Source organism: Chamaea fasciata, unplaced genomic scaffold, assembly GCF_029207755.1.
Source record: "Chamaea fasciata isolate MVZ Bird 193981 ecotype frontalis unplaced genomic scaffold, bChaFas1.0.hap1 SCAF_20, whole genome shotgun sequence".
Classification (NCBI taxonomy): Eukaryota; Metazoa; Chordata; class Aves; order Passeriformes; family Sylviidae; genus Chamaea; species Chamaea fasciata.
This window is the reverse complement of record NW_027094105.1, coordinates 7609642-7634527: the sequence shown is the minus strand read 5'-3', so window position 1 is coordinate 7634527 and position 24886 is coordinate 7609642. Positions and strand designations below refer to the sequence as shown.

General features: G+C 55.7%; 1 protein-coding gene across 1 annotated transcript; it reads left to right on the top strand.

The window, feature by feature from the left end:
* The first annotated feature begins 1326 nt into the window (after positions 1 to 1326).
* Positions 1327 to 24703, top strand: FAM163B (family with sequence similarity 163 member B). Its single transcript, XM_066201160.1, has 3 exons — positions 1327 to 1593; positions 22072 to 22187; positions 22270 to 24703. Exons 2-3 carry the CDS (start codon positions 22095 to 22097, stop codon positions 22768 to 22770), a joined length of 594 nt encoding a protein of 197 aa, XP_066057257.1. The 5' UTR covers positions 1327 to 1593; positions 22072 to 22094; the 3' UTR covers positions 22771 to 24703.
* The last annotated feature ends 183 nt before the right edge of the window (positions 24704 to 24886 follow it).

The following is a 24886-nucleotide window of genomic DNA, read 5'->3' as shown; positions in this document are numbered from 1 at the left end:
CTGCAGAATGGTCCCTGCTGCCTGAGGATTTGACAGCTTGAGTGGCAAGGGCCAAGGATGATGGCAGGGGATGAGGCAGAGCCTCCTGAGCACCCTCTGTGCCCAGGGAAGCTCTGCAGGGAGCCCAGGGACTGCAGAGCTCAGAGAGCTGGGACAGTCTGTGCTCCCCTGTCACACCAGCTTGGGGCTGGGGGACAACCTCCCCTGTCTCCTCTGGTGGTGCTTCTGCAGGTTGCCCACCTGTCAGAGGGGTAACGCCCCTCCAGGATTCAGGTTTTGTCTCAAAATTTTGCTTTTTCCAGCTCTGGAGGGTCACCACTGCCCCAGCATTAAGGAAATCTTGTGAATCGCTGCTGCTGAAAATCAGCACTTTGGGGAAAAGCTGTGGATGAGGAGTATAAGCTGAGGTTGTGCTGGAATGGGTTTGGGAAGAGGAGAGACATTCCCTATTCTGTTCATGAAACCAAGACCAGCTGAAACCCCAGCACAGCTCCTGAACAACAGAGCAGGGAACAAACTCATGACACCTACAAAACGCCCTGGGGGATGTGTGGGATCAAACAGGGGATGCTGTGGGGTTTGCCTCGGCTTTGTCCCTGCACTGGGGAAGGGGAGGGGGATCCTTTCCCTGTGCCAGCGCTAGGGGTGAAGCTCTCTTGTCCAAACCAGCGTCCCCCGGCTCTGTGGTGGGTGACACGGCTCTGTAGGGGGGAAATCCTGGTATAGAGGGGGTGGCCCCACTCTGTAAAGGGGTGATTCAGGTATAGAGGAGGTGGGCCCACTCTGTAGGGGGTGATTTGGGTATAGAGGGAGTGACCTCACTCTGTAAGGGATAATCCTGGTATAAAGGGGGTGACCTGGCTCTGTAGGGGGTGATTCAGCTATAGAGGAGGTGACCTCACTCTGTAGGGAGGTGTTTTGGGTATAGAGGGGGTGACCCGGCTCTGCAGGGGGGTGCTCTGGGTCCGTAGCGGGATGACCCCTCTCTCTTTGGGGATAACCCAGCTCGGGGGGCAGTCCCCCACCTCCCAGCGCCTCCCTGCCCCTCCTGGATACCCGGAGCAGCCCCTCACGCCGGGCCGGAGCCTCTGCGGCCGCATCCCGAGCTGGGCGGGGGGAGCGGAGCCGCATCCCTCCGGCGGTGCCGCATGCCGGGCTGCGGGGCGGGGGGCGGCGGGCGCGGCGCTGCCCGTGCGGGGCCGCTGCGGGGCTCGGGGGGCGCCGCTCGGTTCGGCCCCGCTCCCGGCCCGTCATTGGCGGCCCCGGCGGCGCTGGGAGCGGGGCGGGGAGGCGGGAGCGGCCCCCGCAGAGCCGCCGGCCCGGCCATGTGCCGACAGGGGTGGCTGCTGCCGGCTGCCTGCTCCGCGCCCGCCGCTGCCGCCCGCCTCCTCAGCCTCGTTTCTGCCGCTTATTTTTAATTTTATTAATATTTTTTTTCTGATCGTTATTTCATTTTTAAGATTTTTTTAAATTTTTTTTTTAAATATTATTTTTTTTTTTTTTTTTAATTTTGGTATTGATGCTCTACGAGCGGGAGACTTCGGGAGACGCGGTCCTCACCTGAGCGAGCCGGCCCCATTCCCCCGTTTGAAGGTAAGCGGAGCGGGAGGAGGCACCGGCGCGGGGGCTCCGCGGGACCCCCCCGGCTCTGCCCGGGCCCTTTCTCCCCGTCTCTCCCAGCGCTGGGGTCTCTCGCGGTGTTTTTTCCCCCCTGTTTGCTTCGCTCCCGCCCCCGCCGCCCGCTCCCCGGTGCATCCGAAAGTGCCCGGGGTCGGTGCTCCGGGGGAACCGGCAGCGGAGCCCGAATCCCGGGGGATGCCTGCGAGGAGGGCAGCGGGCACAGGAGAGCCCCGGGAGTGGAGCTGGGAGGGGATTTGGAGGGGGGGACAGGGTGAGGAGGGACATGGAGAACTGCCCGGCATCCGTTCCCCCAGAGTCTGCCCAGAGGCACCGGGCAAGTCCCGCCACCTCAGACCCGCATGGAAAATCCTGGGGGGCTCCAGGCTCGGTTTTCCCTCATCCTACAGCATCCTCAGCTCCAAAGCCTGTGAGGGATGTCATGAAAGCACCTTTCAGGGACGGAGTGGGAACGTTGCCCCCATCCCATGCCTTTGCCGGGCGTGCAGGTCGTGTCCTTCTCTGCCCCAGGGACACCTCGGTCCCCTCTGTGCACCCAGTGTGGGACTGGGACCGGCCTCTCTTCATTCTCTGGACATCTCACCTGGAGCCACGTGATTCACCTTATTTCCATCTCACGTGCTGGCCCCAAAGGACATGAGAATCCCCCTCTCCATCCCAAGGAGTTTGTAGGACAGCCCAGCCCTGGGTTAGGGAGCAAACCATCCCATGAAGCTCGTGCTCAGTGGTGATGGAGAGGGATCCAGGGCGGAACGCAAGGAAGGTGACGGCACAGTCACCTGTGGGTTGTTTTTGTCAGTCTGAACCCAGCAGCCATCAAGGTCTGTTGCTCTCAGAGCCACATGGATGCTGCTCAGCACATTAAAGGTAGCCTGAGGGCTCAGGGGGGCTGTGGGAGGGAGAGAGAAATCCCCCCAGGGAAGATGGCTTTTCATTTCCCCATATCGACCGCTTTCAGACAGGATTATTTATATTTGACATAACAGATCACCAAACTTGGGAGGTAGTGGGGGTGTGCTCATACTCATTAAGGTAGACAGCTTTCTGGCAGAATGAATTCAAGGTAAGAGAAGACGGCACTTTGAGGTTCAACAGATTGTCTTCCAGCCTGAAACGAGCAGCGAAATCAGCATAAAACCTAGATGGGAAAACTCTGCACTTCAGTCTGTCGTGATGTATGGCTGTCATTTTAGGGAACCTGGTGGGTTATCCCGATTTTTAGAGTGCAGATGGTGCTCCTGGGTGACTTCATTTGAGCAAAAGTACCCAGTAGGATGGGATTTTTAGTCATCACATCTTGTCTTCGCTGAGGAAGCATCTAAATTATAGCTGCGAGGGAAAGCGGTTGACATGAATTGTGCATGAAGTGAGTGCCTGAACTATCCCACACCTGTGCTGAGGCTCCTGCCCCACTGCAACGGCTTGGGAATGACTGGAGGTTGCTTGCAGTCTCTGTGGTTGATTTTCTTCTTGCCTGAAACGAGCAGAAAGGTGCATTAGGGGCTGTCAGTTGGTGAAAAGGGATTTTAAACACCTTAAAGACCGTGCAGCTGTAATTAGAAGTGTAACCTCCTTCCTGTGCGTGTCAGGATTTCTGTGCAGAACGATGACAGGACCTCTTAAGGAATGGTGCTGGTGCTCAGGAGAGATAAAGAACTTCAACAAAATCCCCTGCAAAGCTGCTGATGTTGATTTATCGCCCCGCAGTACATTGGTTCTCGTTCAGAAAGGATGTGGGGATTTGAGGGGAAGGCAGGAAACAGCATTTGTTCCTTTCTGGTTTTTGGCCAGCGGGCACAGATTACAAACACAGGCAGCTCTGAAATACCTGTGCCTACCTGGGCACAAGGAGCTGCTGCACATCCCCAGGGCTGTGGCTCCTGCCTGTGTCCTCGCTGTGGTCATCGCTGTTTTCCAGCAAAGCCTGGCTTTGGGTCTGGCTGTCACATCTCCTGACCCTTTTCCATTGAAGCTGTGGCAGACCCTAAACCCTCATGGAGGTGACACGAGAGCCAAGCCTGAAGGTTGGACTCAGGGGTCTTGCTCTCTGAGGAGAACATGTTCAGCAGTGGGGAAGAGACAGACTCACTGCCCGTGGTTTATCGACCCAAGCCTTTCTAAGTATTTCCCATTCTGGAGCTAAAAAACACCCCTGACCATACAGCTATTCCTCAGCACCCCTTTAGGATCTTTAAAAAGTTTTGCTGCGTGCCAGACTCGAAGAGATAAAGCTCCCTCAGGCATTTCTGTGCAGCCCAGAGAGCTTCGCTGCATCCTCACAGCCTGGCAGAGTCTGTGCCACCGATCTTTGGGATGTCAGGACGTGTCCTCAGCGGCCGGCACGTGGGGCAAGGAGGGGTTTTGCAGCTGGCCAAGCTTCAAGGGATTTGCCTGACTCAGACTTTTCCCTCTGGCTGCGCAGTGCTGGTGGAAGGAGCAGGGATGGCTGGGTCCCTCGTCACTCGGCCTGTTCCCGTACCTGCCTGTGGTGTTGTCATGGATATGGACAAGGACACGGCCAGGAAAGAGGTGCTGCATGCTGGCAGGGCTCCTGCAGCCACGGCTGGTGATGCAACTTGTGACATTGAGGAGGTGCAGGGAAGGGATGCAGCAGAGGTGGCAGCTGTTGGGGTTGAACTTGCAGCTCATTCCCCGTCTAAATTGCGTTTTCTCCCAGGTCAGTGTGTGTTTTCTCCTTCTCTCCTTGGGATGTCTTAGGGTAGGGTTGGCTCCTCCTTTGCCTGGGCAAACAGCCTTTATCCCAGCAGTGCAGATGGGCAGAGGGCTGACAGATAGGTGGGTGATGGACTCTGACCCCCTCCAGACCTTCCAGCCACATTCAGCTCACAGCCGGGGACAGCCCAGACAGGACTGGGACCTCAGGAACCTGCTCGAGCAGCCCTGGGCAGAGGGCAGCTGGAAAGGTTGGAGAACAAAATTAAAGGTCGGAACAATATTTGGAAATATCCCTGGACCTCTTTGTCCCTGGAAAGGTTAATAACAGCCTTGGCCCATGAAGAGCAGCTCAGGGCAGCAGCAGGAGGAGCAGGCTCCATGGAGATGTGGTTCCCAAGGTGTCAGAGGCATCACAGAGGGGGGACAGGACTTGATTTAGGCCAGAAAAACAATGATGGTGATTTTACCCCATCCTGTGTGTCCAAGAGTACAGAATTCTCTCTGGAGCTGAGCCTCAGCAGGGACAGTGTTGGGTCCAGCACGTCCCTCAGCGTGAGCTCCCCTTGGCAGGACAAGGAGTGGAGGCAGGACAAGGAGTGGAGACAGGACATGAGCCAGGAGCTGGCGAGCTCTGTCACCCTCTCACTTCAGACAGAGTTTTCCCCTGCTCATTGAGCAATCCCCTGTGATGGCTCAGAGCTGACAGTTCACTCCCCACAGTCCTGAGGCGTCACCAGGGCAGCTCAGCCCCTGCTCACCCTCTCCATTCCTTCTCCCCCATCTCCCTCCTGCAGGACAAAATCCACCTACAGCCACGAAAAAACCAAAAAAACCCAACAAACAACAACAACAAAAAACCCCAGTGTGGATGTTGTGAGTGTGCTGAGCTTCTCTGGACAGCAACACTGATGTTTTCCTGAGCTGGAAGCTGGAAAACACGTGCCATTGCCCACCTGTCCGTGAGCTGGAGGAGGGAGGGATGCAGCTCCCACACGGGGCTGAGTCGAAGGTACACACAGCTCTGCTGCCCTGGGAAATAACTCTCTGCTCCACAGCTTTTACCAAGGAGATGGAAACTTGTCATGTTCTTTTTGCAACAATATCTGACATTATCCAAGCAACTTGCCTTTGGTGTGTTTCCAGAAATAGTTAGGCCTACGGTAGGCAGGCGTGACATCTGGATGCATTACTGTTGAGTTCAGAAACATTCAGTAAACAAGACAGGATCCATTGTTTAAAGGTTATTTCAAAAGGCTCCCAGCGACTTATCTGGCCGTGCAGTGGTGGAAGCTTTAATGGCACTGTGATAATTGCCTTTTCTGAGGGATGTTTTAGAGGGAACTTACCAAAAGACCCAAAAGTAAACTCAGCCTGTCCTGGCCAGGTGAGGGACTTGATCCAACCTGAAAATGTGAGCGGGTTTGCTCTTTACTTCAGTGCTGGTGAGATCAAACCTGGGAAATAGCTGGAGGAAGAGCAGGCACAGATGGGGGATGCAGGGCAGCTCACCAGCACTTCAACAACAAATAAAAGGTCTCAGATCAGCACAACAGGGCAGCAGGATTCACATCAGCAGGAAGGGCGAGAGAAAGAGCCCTCCCCGAGGCGCTGAGGAGAAAATAAATGTCATTAGCCTTGGATAAAGCAGCACCTGAGCCGAGGTGGGAGGCTCTGCAGGGAGAGGGGGCTGGCGGGGCCGCAGCAGGAGCCACTCGGAGCCCACGCCTCCATTCAGCACGTCCCAGAGCACTGAACAGCCTCTCTATTGAAAAAATGGATAAGTGGATTCCTGCCAGGAGCCGAGGGCCAGCTGTCCTCCCCTCCCCTGGCCCAGGTGATGCTGCTCACACGGAGGGAGGGACGAGCTGTGGCTCTACTGTCACTCGCACATCTGCCCCTGCTCCTGGCAGGAGCCACTGCTGGCTGCTCTCCTCAACCTCGGGGCAGGCAGAATTCACGCTCACTGATGATTTCCTGCCCCTCAGAGAGGAAATCATGTCGTGGGCTCACACATCTTCCTGTTTCACCAGGGTTTTTTCTCCGAGGGGCGGTGGGGGTGAGTGAACTGCGCTCGGAGGAGCCCTGGGGCCAAGCAGAGGGCTCTGCCTGCAGCAGCACCATCCTGTCCCGCTGGCTCCAGCTCTCCTGTGCCTCACCTGGTGCTGCTGTGAGGTTTTGTCAGTGCTGCAGGGTCTCAGGTCCGGTTTGGAGCTGCTCAGACCCCGCACACCCAGCCTGCTGCCCATCCCTCCCTTTCCCCTTCTGTTCACCCCCTGGTGCTTCAGCCCTGCCCTCCTCCTGCTCCACAGGCCCATCCTCTTCATCCTGCCTTTCCAAGACAACAAAATCCTTAGGTGGTGAGATAAACCATGGGAAACTGCCTGAAAAACAGGCTTTGGTCAAAAAGGGTTGTTTTGGGGTTTTTTTTTCCCTTTGAATTCTACTGAAGTCCAGCTTGGGCTCTTTCAAGGCTGAGCTGGCTGGCCTCTCCTGGGGAGGGGATAAAAGAGATGATCTTGCTCAGCGGGGGACAGAGCCCTGGGCACCAGCAGCTTTAGGTCTGGCTCTGAGGCCACGCTGGGCTTTGCTCTAGGTACGAGCTCATCGCAGGCTCTGAGCTGCAGAAGCTCATAAGCTCATTACACTGGGGGAGTTGCAGGTGGTGAGCAGGCCACACAGCTGGGATTGCCTCCCCTTCCTTCCCATCTTAGCAAACCAGGAGGAAAAGCCCTGCGTTGGTCGCATTATTTCCTGTGCAGAGCTTTCCCTCGTTCCTGGGCTGCCTGAAAGGGCTGGACCACGATGGACACGAGTGGCCTCGTGCAGCACTGCCTTGTCCCCACAGAGCTGGCTCCAGGCAAAGCCAGCTCCTCTCTGTGGTCACGGCGTGTTTGGGATGAAAGCGGGGAAATCCATCAGTATAAACGCCAGAAAAGTGGCTGCCAGGGTGAGGGAAACCCCCAGATTTCTGGATGATGGGGCTGCTTTGAACCCCTCAGGGGTTCACCTCAGCCTTGGGATGGATTCCTCGCCTCCCCAACCTCTCCCCAGCTCGGGTCACTTCAGCTGAACGGGATCAAAATGCCTCGAGGTTCCAAGATTCACAGGCTGGCAGTGATCACAGCAGAGGGATGTCGTGGACTTTGTTGTAAAAGATGATACAGAGGCTCCGTTGGGGCTGGAATTTGCCGTGGTGCTGCGGGAGCGTGCCGGGAGCGAGGGGGATTTCACAGGCAAGCGTCAGACAAGTCCCCGGAGCGGCTGCAAAAATCACAGCTCTGCTGAAGCATCACTCACAGGCACGGCTTTCCTGCGAGAAAAATAACTTACCTAGAGATAGCTTTGCTCATTTCCCTTCCAAATATTCCACCTTCGCTTCTCTGGGGTGTTTGGGTTTGGTTTTTTTTCCTGCCTGGGAAACGCTGGGGTATTTTCCGAGGTGACCGGCAGGGACGGTGCGATCCCGGCACAGAGCTCCTGCTTGGAAACCCGCGGCTGCTTCCCGATTTAGGCAGAGGGTGTTGCTCGGGCTTTGCCGTGCGATTTGCATCTGGATTCCCTGCGTTCCCTGCGCGGGGTTTGGATTTTAGATATCCATCATGGATCTTGGTGCCCGAGCTTTTGGCAAGCCATTCACTCTCCCTTTTACCTGCTGCCTGCCTTCCCGGCGAGGCGGCAGCGTGTGCAGGGAGGCTGTTCCCTGGTGAGTTCCCGCATCATCCCTGCAGGCAGCGATGCTCCTCCTGCCTCCCGCTTTTCCACCCAGAGCAGCGGCTTCACAGGAGCGACAGAGGAAAACCGAGTCACAGAGGGAAAACAGGAGGCATTTTGTGGCACTCCAAGCTTTTTCTTGGGGGGGGAATTACAGCGCGGAGGTGTCCCGGCTGTGGGAGGGTGGCTGAGGAGATGCACGGCCTCGCTTGTCGGGGATCTCTCCCCATCTTCTCCGCGAGTGCGAGCAGGGATTTGCGGGGATGCAGGGAAGTGGAAGGAGGTGTCTCGGCCTGATTGCTGTTGCCTGCTGGGAAGTTAAGCCCTGGAAAGATTAGCGGTGGGATCTGGGGGAAAACAGCTCTGCTGAGAGAGTGGGAGTGGAGTTGGGAGGGGAGGGATAATGAGCGCTGATTTGCGTTTGTTGTCGGGAAAATTTAGTGGGTTTATTGTTGTGTTGCACAAAGGAGCAACTGGGGTAATAATTCGAATTTACTGCTGTCCCACGGGTTTCTTGTGTGACTTTCTCCTTGTGCAAACAGCGAGAGGCACGGAGCTGCCCCTGCCTGTGGCTGCAGCTCTGCCAGGAGAGCAGAGCCAGCCCCACTTCCACATCCAAATGCCTTAAAATGCTTGAAAGGTGCTTCTCTGGGCCCTCCAGGTGGTGTCTCTGATCCAGCCGTCACCAAAGCCATTTTCTGAGTGACTGTGGCAGAGTTCAGGCGCACCCAGAGCAGGGAATGTGCTCCTGGCTGGGGGATGGACTTGGTGGCCTTTAAAGGTCCCTTCCCAGCCAAAGCAGGCTGGGATTCCGAGGCCAGCTCAGGTCTCCAGCACTGGCATCACTGAGCTCAGGCAGGAGCTCTCAGGTCTCTGCTCTTTGCAGAGGAGGCCTGGTGGGCACCTGTGGCTGCCCAGAGAAGCTGTGGCTGCCCCTGGATGTCTCCAAGGCCAGTTTGGACGGGGCATGGAACACCCTGGGATGGTGGAAGGTGTCCCTGCCCATGGCAGGGGATGGACTGAGAGGGGCTTTAAGGTCCCTCCCAACCCAGACCAGTCTGGGATTCTGGGGTCCTGTGATCCCCTGTGACCAGCACTGGATGTGACACCCCACGGGCAGGCCCAGCCCCCTGAGATAAAGACAAGCACAACCAACATTAGACAGTTCCAGATGATTTATTTTTTTCTGATTTGCAGCACTTCAGCTTTGCTGTTTTCTCGAGAGTTATTCCTGATTCTCACAGAAGCTCGTGGGAGCAGATTCAGCCCACAGAAAGTGGAATTTTTCTTAGTTGCACTTATTTTCCTTTGTGTTTCTGGCACCACATCTTTGTTTATGTTGTATTTTCAAAGAAAACAACGCAGGTTACAGAAAACACAAAACAGTGAGAGCGATTTCCGAGAAAACAAGCACTGATCTTACCTGGTTTCTGGGCACTGTTATAAATACTGCATATTGTTGAATGTTCACATTGGCAGGCAAAGGGTTAGTCTTTAAAACACTGTCTGACTTGATTGGTAGTAAATATAAAGTGTGCAGGTTGCTGGGCTGTGGCAGAACCGTTGGCTGCAGAGGATTAGAGTTGCTCAGCCCTGGGGACGCATAAAACTGGCACAGGCTGCTGCTGGAGTTTTGCTCGAAAAGAGGAGATTCCCCCAAATTAATACAGGTTTGCCAGGACCTGAAATGAAAAGAGCTTTGTTTGATTGGGCTGTTAACATCACCTCATAACCCAAATATCAGAGGCTTGTGCAATTCCAGGATAATCCCAATTAAACCATCCAGGACCAGCACTGAAGCATCCTGGGCTCCCAGCAGAAATTCCTGGGCTCCCACACTCTCTGTTCTCTCCTCTGTCAAGTCCAGGAGCAGTGGCAGCCAGGCTGGAAGGTTTTTTTTAACCAGGCCAGTGGTTTGGGACAGCAGTGAATGTATTCCTGATTCCCAGAGGAGATTTCTGGTGTGTTGAACTTTCCAAAGGGGTATCGCCCACAGGAACAGCTCCATGGCACGTTTTGGGGGGCTCTTCCATGCCAAGGGGCACTCCCAGGCACTGGGCAGGGAAGATGCTCACATTTTTACAGCTCTGGGTTTTGTAAGACTCAAACTCCAGCTCTGTGTCTGGTTTCCATTGAGGCAGGATGGTAATGAGGGGCTCCATGGGGGAGGCGGTGCCTGGAGAGCTCAGAAATTCCGCGTCGGTTCAGTGAAGGTTTTGCTAATTTGGTTCTGGGCTCCCAGTCCATCCCAGTTCAGCTCAGAAAACCAGCAGTTGTGCTAATTTGGTTCTGGGCTCCCAGTCCATCCCAGTTCAGCTCAGAAAACCAGCAGTTGTGCTAATTTGGTTCTGGGCTCCCAGTCCAGCACATAAACTCTGCTGGTTTACAGCAGAACATTCCTGCTTCCCAAGGAGTTCCAACAACCGTGTTCAGGCGAAGTGAACACACGGTGCCAGGGAAGAGAGCTGAAATCCAGCTGGGATTTGGGGCTGCTGTGTGAGCCTCCTCCTGCTTTCCAGGATTGATGGAAGCATTTCTGTGGGCTCATCCCTGGGGGATTCAGGGCCCTGAGCCCTCCTGGCTGCTGTGGATGCCTTCAGACAGGCTCAGGGTGGGAATCAGAGCACTGGTCTGAGGGTTGGCTTTCTGTGAGGAGACCCCTGGCATTTTCTGGTCCTTTGAGGTGCTGCCAGTCAGGCACCATTTAAGCAGGAAAGGTGCTGCCTGAATTTTTAGCTTTCATGGTTTTTCAGATTCTGTGATGCCCAGGTGTGTAGTTCTGAGCCTCACATTCAGTGTCACTCAGCTCTTCACAGAGCGGGGAGATTAAACAAATCCTTTTCCTGCTGGAGGAAGGACAATGGTTACAGGTTTTCAGGCCCAAAGGCACAAACAAGGGTGGCTGAAGAGAGGAAACAAGAAGGATGGGAGTTCATAACCTGAAGCTGTAAATTGGACAATTAAACCCCAATATGCAAATGGACCAAAACTTATCAAAGTGTGAGACCTCGTGACCGTTTTTCCATTTTGTGACCATTTTGGGTCCACCTTGGGTGTAGCCCTGGCCAGGCTCTTGTCCTGTCCAAGGTGTGTCCTTAAAGGCCTTCCAATAAATTTCTACTTCATTCTCTTAGCTCTGTCCAGTCTCTGTTCCAGGTTTTCCAGCTGCAGCCTGCTCAGGAGGCGCCAGCACTGAGCAGCAGCTTTTGATCACATCCATCCTTCCCACCTCACCTGCCTCAGTTTCCCACGTTTTGGTGCCTGTTGCAGCATTTCTCTGGCTGCTGGGCACGGCAAGGAGGTGGCAGGGGAGGATCAGGAGCCATTGCCTCGCTCTCAAGGAGACATTTCAAAGGCAGGGCTGGTGTCGTCCCCGTGCTGACGAGAGGCAAGAAGATCCCCCACACGTGTTCTGCTCTGGGGAAGATGCTGTCCCTGGGAACAGTCAATATTTCCAACATTTGATCCTGGCAGTTCCCAGCCCACGTGGGCTTGAGCAGAGCAATTTGTGTGAAGGGTTTTTTTTTTCTCTGTTTCTTTATTCTCCTAATGAGGGTTTTCAGCTGAGCTGTGTGAGTTCCTTTATCTTTTCTGCTCTTCCACTTATGATTTTGTTGTTGTGGGATTGTTGTCTTGGGTTTGGTGGTTTGTTTTTTTTTTTTTTTTCTCTGAGTTAAACCCTTTCCTCTCTCATCTCCCAGGAAAAGCTGTAACAAAATTAAGGTGAGGAAAAGAGGGAAAATTTACTGGAACTGGTTCATGGTGAGTTGCCAAGAATCTGAAAATTACCCTCTCAGACGGTCTGTATTAATTCCCTGATGCAGCAATGATAAATCCTTATTAAAGAGGATAACATAAGGAGATTTTACTGCCTGTAGAGAAACTCCAGGGTGCAAACAATGAGGAAGCCCAACTCCCTCTTGTTCATGACCCCTGGAAGTGTCCAAGGGGAGGTTGGACGGGGCTTGCAGCAACCTGGGACAGTGAAAGGTGTTCCCCCCATGGGAGGGGGTGGAACGAGGTGAAATTTAAGGTCACTCCAACCCAACCCAGCCTGGAATTCTGTGACTCTGTGATCACTTTTGTGTGACAGTGCTGACAGCAGCCCTAAGGGGGTGACATTACATTGAGCAAAGGACGCGGAGGGGAAGCCAGGCAGGTCCCCTGTCCCAGGTGCTGTGGGCAGTGTCTCAGCCCTAGCAGCAGGGCTAAAACTCTGCACTTCCCTGCTTGCAGCAGCTCCCTGAGTCCCTGAGGTCCAGCCCCGGGAGCACCAGGCAGACAGGAATTTAAATGCAGCAGCTTTTGGCCTCTGCCCACATCAAGCAGCCTGAAGATTCATCTCACTCACCGTGTGACGGGTGAGGGGCTCCTTCCCTCCCCAGCCCAGGTGCAGCTCATGCCCTGCCCCAGCCCCAGGGCAGGGAACGTGTGCCAAAGCCCGGTCCTCAACATTTATGTGTTATTTCCGAGATCCCTGAGCTCCCCCTCTCTTCTCCTCTTCTTTATTCATGCACCACGCTGCCTTGCTGGGCTGGAGTGGGAAAAAACACTCTGCCTGTGCCTCATTACAGGGCTTGAGCCGGAGCGATGTAAAGCTGTAGCTATGGAAACTCCCAACCCCTTTTTTCTGGTGGGATTTTTTTTTTTTTTTCTCGAGAGCAGCAACGTGTGTCTGTTTGGAGATCCCAGGCAGGGCTGCCTGCAGCACCCGGGGAGTCCCCTGGTGTCACAGCAGCAGCAGGAGCTGGAAGCACGAACCCAAGTCTGTGTCCCCAGGGTAGAGGAGGGGGACTGAGGAGAGAAAAAAGTGGGTTGTATGGAAAGCCAGAGGATAGGGCAGCTGGGGGGAACAGTGTGATGCTGATGGAGATGTCACCAGACACCCACCCACAGCTGGCAGGGGCGGGCAGGGACAGAGGTTGTCCATGTGTGGGTGGGTGTCCCTGGAGCTCTCAGGTTGCTGTATTTTATTCTAAAAGAGCTCCCTGGATCCCAGGCTGGACTCCTGAGCAGGATGGGGAAGCTCACAAAGGCTTTAATCTGCTGAGGATCTTCCCATCCCAGGGAGAGCCGTGCTCACACCCCCTGGAAATGCAGAGCTGTTGTGTTTCCTGCTTACTACCACTGTTCACTGTGCCCTTCCTCCCCAGCCTGATCGATGGCTCAGCAGCAGCTGCGGATCAATGGCTCCTTCCCCTCCTGGGACATCTCTGGGGTCAGCCGTGGGGCTCATCCTCCCCAAACACTGCTGTAGGGCTGCCTGGAGCACGGAGCTGCTCCCAGCTCGCTGCTCACCCAGTTCCTGGCCAGGTGGAAGTCACCTCATCTGGAAACGGGCTGGGATTTGACGGGCTTCAGGCAACGCGACTGCAAAAGCAGAGCCGTGACCAAGTTCCCTGTCTGGAAAATGGGTGTTGGAGTAGCAACACTTCCCCTGGCAGAGCCAGAGGTCCTGGGCTGAGGCAGGGCTGTATCCCAGCCGTGCAGGGAGCCTGAAGGTGCAGCTGGGGCAGGCTGCTGGCACAGTGTGGCCCGGCAGGGCTCTCTGTGGCTTTGGACCTGCCTGGAGCAGAAGCCAGAAGGAGCAAACACGAGCTCTGAAGCGTGCAGGGCTTCTGTTAGCAGAGGCCTGGATGGCAGCAGAGGTGCCTCAGCCCATGATTTCCCATGGGAATGATTCTCCGGCGGTTCTCCATTCTGCCATGGCATGTCCACAGCTACAAATCCCAGGAATTAAGCAGCCACTGGCAGGAGTCGCAGGGAGAGCTGCTGCTCCTGCAGCTCTGGGTGGCCATCAGAGGGGACCAGGACCTTGCTGTCCCTCTGTGCAGTGTCCCTGGCCTGTAAATCCTTGTTCCCAGGGTCCTTGTGGCTGGCAGTGCTGATCCCATCCCCGGGGGGCAGGAGGCAGCTCCAGCTCCCAGCTAGGGCTGTCATCAGCTCAGAGCTCCCCCGGTGACGCTGTGTGAGTGTTTTCCCATCCTCGTGGCCCAGCAGGGCTGTCTGAGCCACGAAACCCCGTTCTCGAGGCATTTCCTGGGAGATGGGACAGCAGGAATGTTGGAGTGAGCTGTTGGTGTCAGACACCAGCTCCCACGGAGCTCCTGGAGCAGCAGCTTCGGATGTTCAGTGTGTGGAGCTTTCAAAATCCCTGTGAATGGAGCAATTCTGGAAAGAGTCGCTCTTTCAGAAGAACAAATTCCTTTTTTCCCACTTTTGGTGCAGCCGTTCAGCAGCATTTTCTGACAATTAAGGCTTTTTGATCTCTCTGACTGTGCCTTTCCAGGGGACTGCAGTGAGCTCTGCTGTGAGACGGTGGGGAGGGAGCACTCCCTGCTCGGTGAATGCAGCAGGAAAAAGTCCTCATCAGGAGTAAGGTTCATATTTGGCTCTCCATGAGCTTTTCAGCTTGACCAAGGAACGTTTCCAGCCTGCAAAACTGGGAGAAGACCCCGGGCTGGGCAGTGGGTGCTCCCCATTCCCTGACCTTTTTCCAGCTCAGCTGTGATTGCAGCACCTTATCTCAGTCTGCTGATGTCCAAACCTGCTCTCTCTAAGGTTTAATATCTCAAGAGGTGATTCAATGATGCAGGGTGCAAAGACAGCACATCTTTCTTTTATCTTTTTTTTTTTTTTTTTTTAAGAAGTTCAGACTGCTTATGTGTGTTTGGGATTATGGCCTGCTTCCCAACTGATGGATAATATGGAAATAATTCCTGGTGCTCAAGCAGAGTGGGATTGTTTGGGCAGTGAAAGGTGGCACTGGGGAGGGTAAAACCCTCTGGAGTGGTTGGACAGCAGGTCTGAAATCAAGACAGAGCCTGGCTGGTTGTGGAATCACCTGGGGGCGAGTCCATTGCTGCTGCACCAGCTCCTTGGGCCTGGTTTTTGGATTCACCTGTCCTGGACTGATGGCAATGTAGACTTGGTGTGCAGGTGGGTGGCTCACTGGCATCCCTCTGGATGTCTCCAGCACCCCTGCCATTATCACCAGCATCTCTCTCAATGTCACCAGCATCTCTCTCAATGTCACCAACACCCCTAGGGATTCTTTCAGGACGTGGCTGCTCATTTTCAGAGGGGCAGAGCAGGGTGGGCACTCCACCCATGCTGAAGTGTCCACAGTCACCTTCCCCAGTCACCTTGGGATGAGGACAGCAGCACCTTTGGGATGGCCCCTGCAGGGGACATTCCCAAGGGCAGCATCCAGGTGATTCAGCCATTCCCCCTCAATCCCTCCCCAGCAGCTCAGCCTCTCCCCGTGGAGCATCTGCAGCCATTGAAATCCCTGCCTGGCATTGTGCTTAGTAAGCCTTCCCAGCGCTTTGATGAGCTGTGCAAATATTATTTCTGTGAGGCGTGATTTGCTTGTGCTAAATGCCATTAGTGCCTCATTACTGCAGAGCACACATTCCCTGGGATGGGCAACCCCTGGATCCAGGGAAACCTTCTTAAGTGTGCTGGAAACTCACACTGAGAGCTCATCTCTGCTTTAAAAGCTGGCGGGAGAGGATCCCTGATTCTGCCGTGAACTTTTGCTTTTTTAGAGCTTCAGGAAACCCCACAGTTTGAAGTGGGTCTTGATGTAGGATTTCCCTGGAATAGCCTGAGCTTCCTCTGCTGGGTTTTGTTGTCAGTGAGCTGCTGTCACACAGGAATCCAGCCTGGCAGGTTGTGGGGGGGTCACACCTGATGACCTTTAACCTCTGACCCAAAATACAGTTCTGTGACAGGGACGCCTGCAGAGGTGCATATACAACGTGTCCTTGGTATTTGGAAAAAGCTTATACAACAAGGAGTTGTTGGACTGACACATGATATTTAACAAAACACTTTTCATTATAAAATTCGGGAGGGTTAATGAGCTGTAGTGCCATTATTTTATGGGGCTATATTGAATTATAATAGGAGACAGAAGGAGCAGCTCAGTGTGACCCATTTCCCACCCCAGCCCTGCTCTGGGGGCACTGGGGGGGATTTTCTGGCTGCAAAGGGCTGAGCTGAGAATGGGCAGAAAGGAGAGGAGCAGTCCCAGGTCCCTCCTTCCCTCTGGAGGAGTTTACTGTGGGTTCTGAATGATGCAGACATGGGGGATACATCCCTGAATCAGCCCAGAGCTCATCTGTGTGATCCTGATGTCCCTCCAGCCTTGGCTCTCACTGTCAGGGCACTAAAACCTTTCCTGGCCACGGTGTTGTCCTGCCCTCAGCTATTCCCAGGCGTCCCCTGAGCCCTGCCCAAGCCTGGGGCTGGCTGGGACCCTGTTCTGCAGAGCTGAGCACTATTCCAGCGCTGTCCTGGCTGATAAATAATCGATCAGGCACTGGGGGTGATTTTCCTTGCCAATGTGTGGTTTCTGCTCTGGACATCAGTGGGAGCTGAAGTATCAAAGGCCGTCCCAGCTGCAGGAGGGCTTGGGGAGGGGTTGGTGGGGGACTCACAGCAGTCTGAGCTGTGGGTTTCCCCTGTACCAGTGACAGTGGCCTCTGTAGTTTGCTTTAAGTCAGGCAAAGGCTCTAAGGCCGCCAGAAGGGGACAGGTGGATGTGGGATGTTTTGTTCTCTGTTCTTTTTGCTGTCAAAAGCCCATGACAGTGGTACAGGCATCTCCCAGCTGGTGGAGCCCTCCCTGATGTGCCACAGGCTGATAAAATTCCTTCTTATTCCGGGGACCATCAACAGTGGTGCCTTTCAGGGGAGGGAAAGCCCCTCCTGAGCGCAGGAGCTGCTCTGCCAAGGGCGCTGTCTGAGCAGGGATGGGATGAGCACAGTCCTGATGGATGCAGGGGGGAATATGGGACCGCTGGGATCTCTGAGCCACCTCCAACACCCAGGAGTGCAGTGGATGAGCCTGGGAATTTGTGAGCAGCACTCTCCCAGCAGGGCACAACAGAGAGAGAAGCGCCCTCCGCTTGTAAAATATTCAAAAGCCCTTTGGAGCACGGAGTGTCTGGAGAAGGGGTTTCCCACGGGGACAGCACTGCTGCTGGGATGGGCAAGCATGGAACGATGAGATGTGTCCCCTTGTGCTGAGGAGTGCTCAGGTGGCCTTGTCAAAGCCAGGGGTCTGCAGTGACCAGGCCCTCATGCCCTTCCCCAGCCCACCCACACCCCGGCTGCTTAAATCCCAGCAGGAACACAGCCCCCAGGCCAGGAATGCTGCATCAGGAGGGGACAGGGAGCACTGTGGGACTGCTGCAGGCCCTCTGGTTGAAGTGTTTTCCATATGGGAAGCCACGTTCCTGCCTGTGTTTCTGGCAGCTGCCCTGTCCGCTGGCTCGGGCCAGGCAAAGTCTCCTGCTGGCACCTTGCCCGGCCGTTCCCAGAGCCCAGCTCTTATTCATTGACTGGGTAGGATTACAGGAACTGGGGGAAATGCACGAGGAAGGCCGGATTTGCCACCAAACTGGTGCTGGCTCCTGGTTTTTTTGCTGCTTTCCCACCTCCCAGGCCAGTGGCAGTGGCTTTCCTTCACACCCAAGCTCTCTGGTGTTTGCCTTTGGGCACAGCTGTGGCGCTTAGGGAGCTCCAGGGTGCCAAGAGAGGAGTCTAAGCCAGGCTTATCCTGAACTTTACAGCATCAAGGGCTCAGATCCAGTCTGCTCTGCCCTGGGCAGCTTATTACAGTGGGATTTCTTGTTATTCTGCTTCAAGGTCCTGAATGCTGTGTGCAGCCGACTCGGGGACAGAAAGCAGCAAGGCCCAGTGGCATCTTGGACAGCCAGCATCACTCACACGCTCTCCCGTTTCCCTGGCATCTTTTGATGATCAGGAAGCATCCCTGAGCTCTTTTTCTTCCTTCTGAGGCTGGGCCTGATGGGCAGTGTCAGCCTCAGGACTGGTGGCACATGGATGAGCTGGGAAGTGGCTGCGCTGCCCACCCAGGGCAAGACCTGCAGGAGCTCCTGTCCCTGCAGCACACAGGCTCAGACTCGTGCTGCCCCCACACAGCTGCTCAAACACCCATTTTCCACGCAGAGCTTCAACCTCCCCGACCTCATCATCCCCCTGTTGAGGTCTGTCCCTTGTGTCTTTGGCCTGGAGTGACCCAGGGAGCCGGATGAGGGTCAGCCTGGGGGCTGTGCCAGGCTCTGTCCCCCCTCGGGGGCCCTTCCCGGGTGCTGCAGGACACCCACGCACGGCAGCACTCGGTGCAGAGACAACTTGTCCAAGCACAGAGAGCAGCCAGGGATGTGCTTCGTGCAGAGCAGAGCCAAGACAGGCAGGGTGGTGTCACTTCAGGACACAGCTCTGGCCTCCCCCTGCTCCCTGCCGAGGGTGGGATGGGTGTTTTCCTTTTTTTCTCCTTTCTTTTCTCCGTCTCGGCTGTTTGGAAGTGTGGGGCGAGCTGAGCCCCTCTCCCTTGCACGAACTGAACGAGGGGCAGGGTCTCAGGCCGGGGTTTGAGCTGAGTGTCCCTGGAGCAGGGGGTGTTGCTGCCTGTGTTTATCCCGGGGTGAGGTCTCAGCTCCTGCCTGCTCCAGTGCTGGGCACCGGCTGGGATCAGTCTCTGTGTCTGTGCTGCCAGGTGGCATTTTGTGCCCAGCCTGGCTGTTCTGTCTGAATCCCCAGCTCCTGGAGACACGTGAATAATTCCCACATTTCGTGTTGGATAGAGGGCTGTGCTGCCTCTGGCTGCAGGGGAAGAAGCTCCCAGGGCTGCTGGGGGATGCAGCAGCAGTACAGAGGGACACGTTTGGGCATTCAGCTCTTTCTTTGCAAGTAAGACACAATCTCCTTGTGCAGGCACAGCTTCAGCAGGACCAACGTTCCCTTTCCTTAACCACTTGCCATGGCAGCGCTTCCAGCTGGGGCAAAACTCTTTGGATTGACTTCATTGCCCTGCAGATGGGAGTTGGGGTGGGATGGGACAGCTGAAAGTCTCATTTATTTAATGGTCCAGAAGATTATTCTTAATACCTGCGAGCCCTAGAAGTTTAACTGGGTGCTTAGAGGAGCCTTGGAGCAGTCTCCGTCTCCATCCCCAGGTCTCCTTCTCCCCCAGCTTCAGCGGGCAGGATCAGGCCAGTCCACATCAACCCTCTGGACCTGGAGCTGAGCTTTTCAGAGCCGGGTATTTGCTGGAGCCTTGGGCTGGGCTGAGCTCAGCCCCCCCCCCCCAGCTGCTGGGAAGCCTTTCCTCCCACGCAGCCCTCCCGAGAGGCTGCACGGAGCCAGGCGCAGCTGTGAGCAGCCTCTCTCCCCGCCCCGGGCACCCGCGGTGGTCCAGGGGCCGTCCTCAAGATGCTGGGGAGGTGGAAAGAGGAAGATTTCTCGTCCCAGCCCTTCTCTGTTGTTCATGAGAAGCTTCCCCCAGCCCCTGGGTTGGGCTCGGGCGGCTCCTCATGGCAGTGCCCAAGGGAAGACAGGAGCAGAGGCTGAGGCAGACCCGGCCTTTAGCGAACAGCTCAGCCTCAAAACCCACATCCTCAGCCGTGGCAGGCAGGTGGCACAGGGTTGTGTCTAAAACCAAGCAGCTCCTGCAGGATTTGCACCTGGCAATCGTGAGATGGTTTTGGTTTGTAGCAGCACAAACCTGTCCTTTTCACTCTGAGGAAGAAGAAGTCTTGCATCCAGCCCTGCGTGGTCCCAGTGACCCCAGGGCCACCATCCCCTGTCACCCTATAGCACTGGGGACCACAGCAAAGGGCTGCTGGGCTGGGGGCCGACAGCCTGTGTGGAGTTATATCCCCCTGCAGCCCCTTCCTGCTGTCTGGCAGGGATGGATGATGCGCTGGGGGCTGAATTTGGGTGGGTCCAGACATCCTTGGTAGCTGGAGGGCTCCTAAACGTCGGAGGGAGGAGCCGAGGTCTCCCGGGACTGATTCTCCCGTGCCTGCGCTCCTCAGACCCACATACCTTCTCCGAGACCACAGCGGAGCTGCAAAGCACTTCCTTTTACCAGGATATTTATTGCTAAATATATGAATCTGGGAGCCTGTGGAGCGTGAAATTAGGAACAAATGTAAAAAGGAGGTCTAGACAGGAATTGTTCAGCTTATGGGCCTCCGCATGCTCTGCTTTCCTCCCCCCTTTGCACGCTGGAGGGTTTAAAGCTTCCAGGTATGCGGCTTTAATCAGAGAAGTATGTTTGGGGAGGGGAAAAGGGAGAAATGCAAATGGTCCGGCTCCGGAGGGAGCAGTGGCTGCGATGCCACGTCTGGCTGGGCTCGGCTGGACGGGAACCATGGAAATCGGCTCAGTGCAACCCTGGCTTGTGCCCCGGGGCTTTAATTAATGGGTGGGAAAGGCGGAGAGCCCTCCCTGGCAGAGCTGTGCCTGCCACCTCCCATCTCCTGCCGGCAGGGAGATGCTGATGCTCCGTGATGGGTGCAGCGCCCATCCCCGAGAGCCTGCAGGGCTGAGTGGCCACCCCCCGAGCCCAACCCTGTGTCCCAACCCTGCACCCCGTGCCCTCGGCTCCGGGGCAGCGTGGGGATTGCAGATGGGAGCAGCAAAGCGCACAGGGATGGGCATTTCCAGCCGGCACCTGGTCCAGCCAGGCGCCTCCATCCCTCTTCAAACGGCAGCCAGAGTTTCTAAATCACGAATGCATGGCTTCAAACCCTTCCCACGGCTGTGCCGCTCCCCCTGAGCCCCCTCGGAGCGTTTTCCCCCGAGGAATGAGGGCAGGGTTTGGCCCGGCTCTTGGCCCGGGGCCGCGCGGTGTGAGAAGCCGCGGAGCCGCCGGGATAAATTCCCTTATTCCCTTCTCCCGAGCCGCTCGGCAGCAACATAAAACGTGACGCTGCTTTATCCATTCAGCACTCACCCAACTTTAGCAGGACATTAAGTGCCTGAAAATACGGCACGGGTTTGTTTTCTTTGGCAGCGGGTTAAATCCCTGACAGACACCGTTGCTTTTCCTCGGGTGCTGAAGTAATTTGGGGCTGGGGTGGCTGGTTTTTGGTTTAACCCGATAGCCCGAGCTGGGAGCCAGCTTTGTTAAAGCACTTGTAGAGTAGGTGGTCAGGGTATGATTTTCTCCCTGAATTTCTGTCGCTCCTCCTGTTCCCAGCCCCAACTGAAATGTTGCCGGAGCTTTATTTGTGCCAGTTTTAGTGCCACTGTCTCGGAGCTGCTGGCAGCTGTGAGCAGGCAGGTACCACGGCTCCCCAGCATCCTTCCTGGGGCAAAAGCTGTGTCTTACCTTGGGCTGGAGAAGAATTCGAGGCCTCCCATGAGCGTTTAAGGGAAGGATGCTGAAAGCAAGGCCCGTGCTGGTGTTACAGGGGTTGTGCTGTGCATGATACACATCTGCCCTCTGGGTGAGCCCAGCAGGGACAGGGACAGACAGGGACAGGGACCTTCTGCTGCTCCCAGTGCTGTGCCAGCTCCCCAGGGGCATTCCAGAGAGAAGGGTGCTGGTGGTACTCTAAAACCCAACCACAATGGCCAAGCTGAGCCACAGCATTTCTGTGATGCCCCCTCTCCCAGGCACAGCTCACCTGGGGCTGCCAAATATCATCCTGAGGTGCCCCACAGCCCCCTGACGCTGCGGCTTGGCTGTGGTGAAGTGGAGGATTCCACTCTCAGGAAGAGCAGCACCCCGCTCCGGCAGTCCTTAAAGGCTCGCTCAGCAGCTCCGGTTATTCCAAATTAAAATACCACATTGTTTTCCTGGGGAAAATGGATTATAGGCTCGGAGGAAAACGAGTGCAGATCAGAAATCCTTATTGCAAGGCTCCTTTTCCCATCACTGAAGATTTCTGCTGCCAGGTAGGAGCCGGGAGAGTGTCCTTGGTGCCTGGTGTTATTTCCCTTGGCTCCCCCTCCTGAGGGCAGGACAGACAGATGTGACCCCAGAGCTGCTTCTCACTCAACCTCTCACCCACTCCATGAAGGTTTTTTTTAACCCTTGCCACCTGCATTTTTGAGGGGATGGAGACTCCCTGGTGACTTTCCACAGGTGCCCAGTCCAGGGCTCTGACCTGATTCTGTTCTTCGGAGCCCTCCTGGTTTTTAGCCCACCTCAAAAGGGGGGGAAGCAGAGAGTTTGGGGCGCCGCAGCCCATCCCCTCAGGCCGTGCACTCCCTTTTGCAGGCTGTTAATGGAGAAGAGGGCGGATGACAGCCGGGACCGTGGTCATCACAGGTGGAATATTAGCGACTGTCATTTTACTCTGTATCATCGCCGTCCTCTGCTACTGTAGGCTCCAGGTAAGGCCCGGGGGGTGCGGCAGCGGGGAGCGCTGGTGGGGTGCGAGCTTTGGGGGTGCCAGCTGAGCCCCTCCCGTTTCAGTACTACTGCTGCAAGAAGGATGAATCCGAGGAGGACGAGGAGGAGCCCGACTTCGCCGTGCACTCGCACATCCCTCCGCTGCACTGCAACCGCAACGTAGTGCTGACCAACGGCCCCTCCCTCTACTCCTCATCCCCCTTCGCCAAAAAACCGGCCCAGAGCCGGCCCAGCTGCCCCAGCTGCGCTCCCTACGAGCCCCAAACCTCCTTCCTGCAGGAGACCCCCACTTCTTTCCTCCAAGAGCCCGCCACCTCTTTCCTCCAAGACTCCCCCACTTCTTTCCTCCAAGAACCCCCCGCCTTCCTGCAGGAGCCCCCCACCTTCTTCCTGCAGGAGCCCCCCGAGGACCTGCACAACGGGGGGGACCGGGTGAGCTACAAGACGGTGAGCCAGGAGGATCTGGCGCTGCCCGTGTCCAACCTGCAGGCGCTCAACCCCAACCGGCTCTCGGCCATGCGGGAAGCGTTCTCCCGCAGCCGCAGCATCAGCACCGATGTGTGAGGTGCCGCCTGCCCGCCCAGCCCCGAGCGTCCCCTCGTCCCTCCGCGGGGCTCCGGACAGCGGGGAGGACTGGTTGGAATTGGTGGAGGAGTTTTGAAAAAGAGAGGGGGGAAAAAAAAAGAAAAAAAATGAAGTGAATGTATTTCTGCAGGCTGGTGGTATAAAGGGGGAGTGGAGCAACCCCCAAAGGGGGTGCAGCTGGAACGGGAGGTTTGCCAGCGCTGCATTGCTTGTTTTTTTTTTTTTTTTCTTTTATAAAGAGGATTTTGATATTGAGCACCCTTTTCTACGGAGGAGTTGCCCCTCGTCAGCTGGGGGATGATGAGTGAACGCTGGGGCCCACGGGTGGCTGAAAATGGCTCGTGCTGCGGGTCAGCAGCGGCTGCTGGCGTGACCTGGGGGCCCCAGGGTGCACTCACACCCCAAAATGTCCTCTAGCAAAGCAAGGCTGTCACTGCCCACCCTTCCGCCAGCCTGTGCCGTGCTGCTCGCTGCGGCAGCCACGGCAGTGTCTGTGGGTGTGGGTGAGCACAGCCCTGCGCCATTCCCAGCCCAGCCCGCTCCTCCAGCCGGGCGTTAATTCCCGGGCGCCAGGCACAATCCCCTCAGGGTTAGGATGGTGGCTGGAGCCATCTGGAGCCCCCCAGAGTGGCCTCATGGACCCCCTGACGGAGCTGGGCTGGGGGTGCAAACCCTCCGCATTACTCGGCCACAGAAAGAACACACAGCACTCTTTGGGATGGAGGGACATCCCTCTGGATAATCAGCATCCAAGGAATGCCATATACAACTTCTGACCCAGGGCTCCGTGGCACAGGGGCCACCGTGTGGGTGCCCACCCCTTGCATGCACATTTTTACCTACATTCATTTGTTTGGGAGGGGGTTTTATAAACAAAAATAAAAGAAAAAAAGACGCTTTCCCCTCATCCGGGATAGTGTCAAAACACTTTTCAATTCAGTCCAAACCTCCAGTTTGCATTTTCCATGGAGCCATTTGCCATGGCTGGGCAGCCTGGCTGTGGCCCCAGCTCTGTCCCACGCTGGATCCAGCAGGGACAGCCCTGGCAGAGCAGCAGGCACAGAGCTGGCCCCCAAGTGTGTGTGCTGCAAAGGAGCCCTCGGGCTTACTCAGAGATTTCAGAGAGGAATGGCAGCACTGAGGGGACTCCTGCTCCGGTTTCTCCTGGATGTCTCCGTTCCTCCCCTCCGACCTCACCACACTCCATGTGACAGAACACCCTGTTTCTCCTGGACTGGGCATTATTCAGGTTAAAAAGCATCACCTGGGGATGGCTGGCGAGGATGGACTGGCTGCACAGAGACTCTGATGGCCACAGCGCTGTGCTCCAGGGGGATTTTTCCTTTTTAAAGGTGTTCTGGGAAGCAGCAGCCGTGGCTCCAGCCCCCTGGGCTCATGGACACTGTTTGCAGCCCAGCTGGGTATTTTACTTCGAACCACGAGGGCTTTTCATTCCACAGGAAACCTTTTGAAGTACAAGTCAGTCTTTGCAAATGAGTGTCTTCAACTTTCTGGGGGGGGATTGTGTTTGGGGTGGGGAGGGCTGGGGTTGGTTTCGTACGTGTTTAATATCCCGGGCTCGGTCCCTGTGGTCCAGCACAATCCCTCTGCTCCTGAGGGGTGCAGCCACTCAGACCCTGCTCCCATGTACAGTTCTCACTGGGCTTTGTCTCCATGCCTTGAGCCCTTCTCTTCCCCTTTTTTCGTGATTTCTCCTGCCAGCCTTCCTTCCCCCCTTTTTCTCCTCATTTCTTTCCCTTGTAGCTTGGAAATCCAGCGAACGGTTGGCTTTCACTGACCCTCATCTGGTGATCTGTTGTACAGGACTTTGGGAATCTCAGATTTGGGGAGGGAAAAAGTCAAAAAAGAAAAAAAATTAAAAGAAATAAACTACTTTGACATGGGTTTCAAAGGCTTTTTTTTTGTTGTTGTTTTTTGGGGGTTTTTTGCCCCTGAATCTGCAGACTTGGGGTGGTGTTTGCAAAGCTCTCAGGAACTCCCTGCTGCTGAGGGAGTGATGCAGCAGCACTTGGGGTGCACACAGAAGTTTGGGGGATGCTAAAGAGCCTTTGGCTCAGTGTCTGGGGGTCACACC

Coding starts and splice junctions, on each gene's coding strand:
- FAM163B (XM_066201160.1), top strand. CDS start 22,095: ATGACAGCCGGGACCGTGGTCATCACAGGTGGAATATTAGCGACTGTC. Junction 22,188..22,269: donor TCTGCTACTGTAGGCTCCAG/GTAAGGCCCGGG, acceptor CTCCCGTTTCAG/TACTACTGCTGCAAGAAGGA.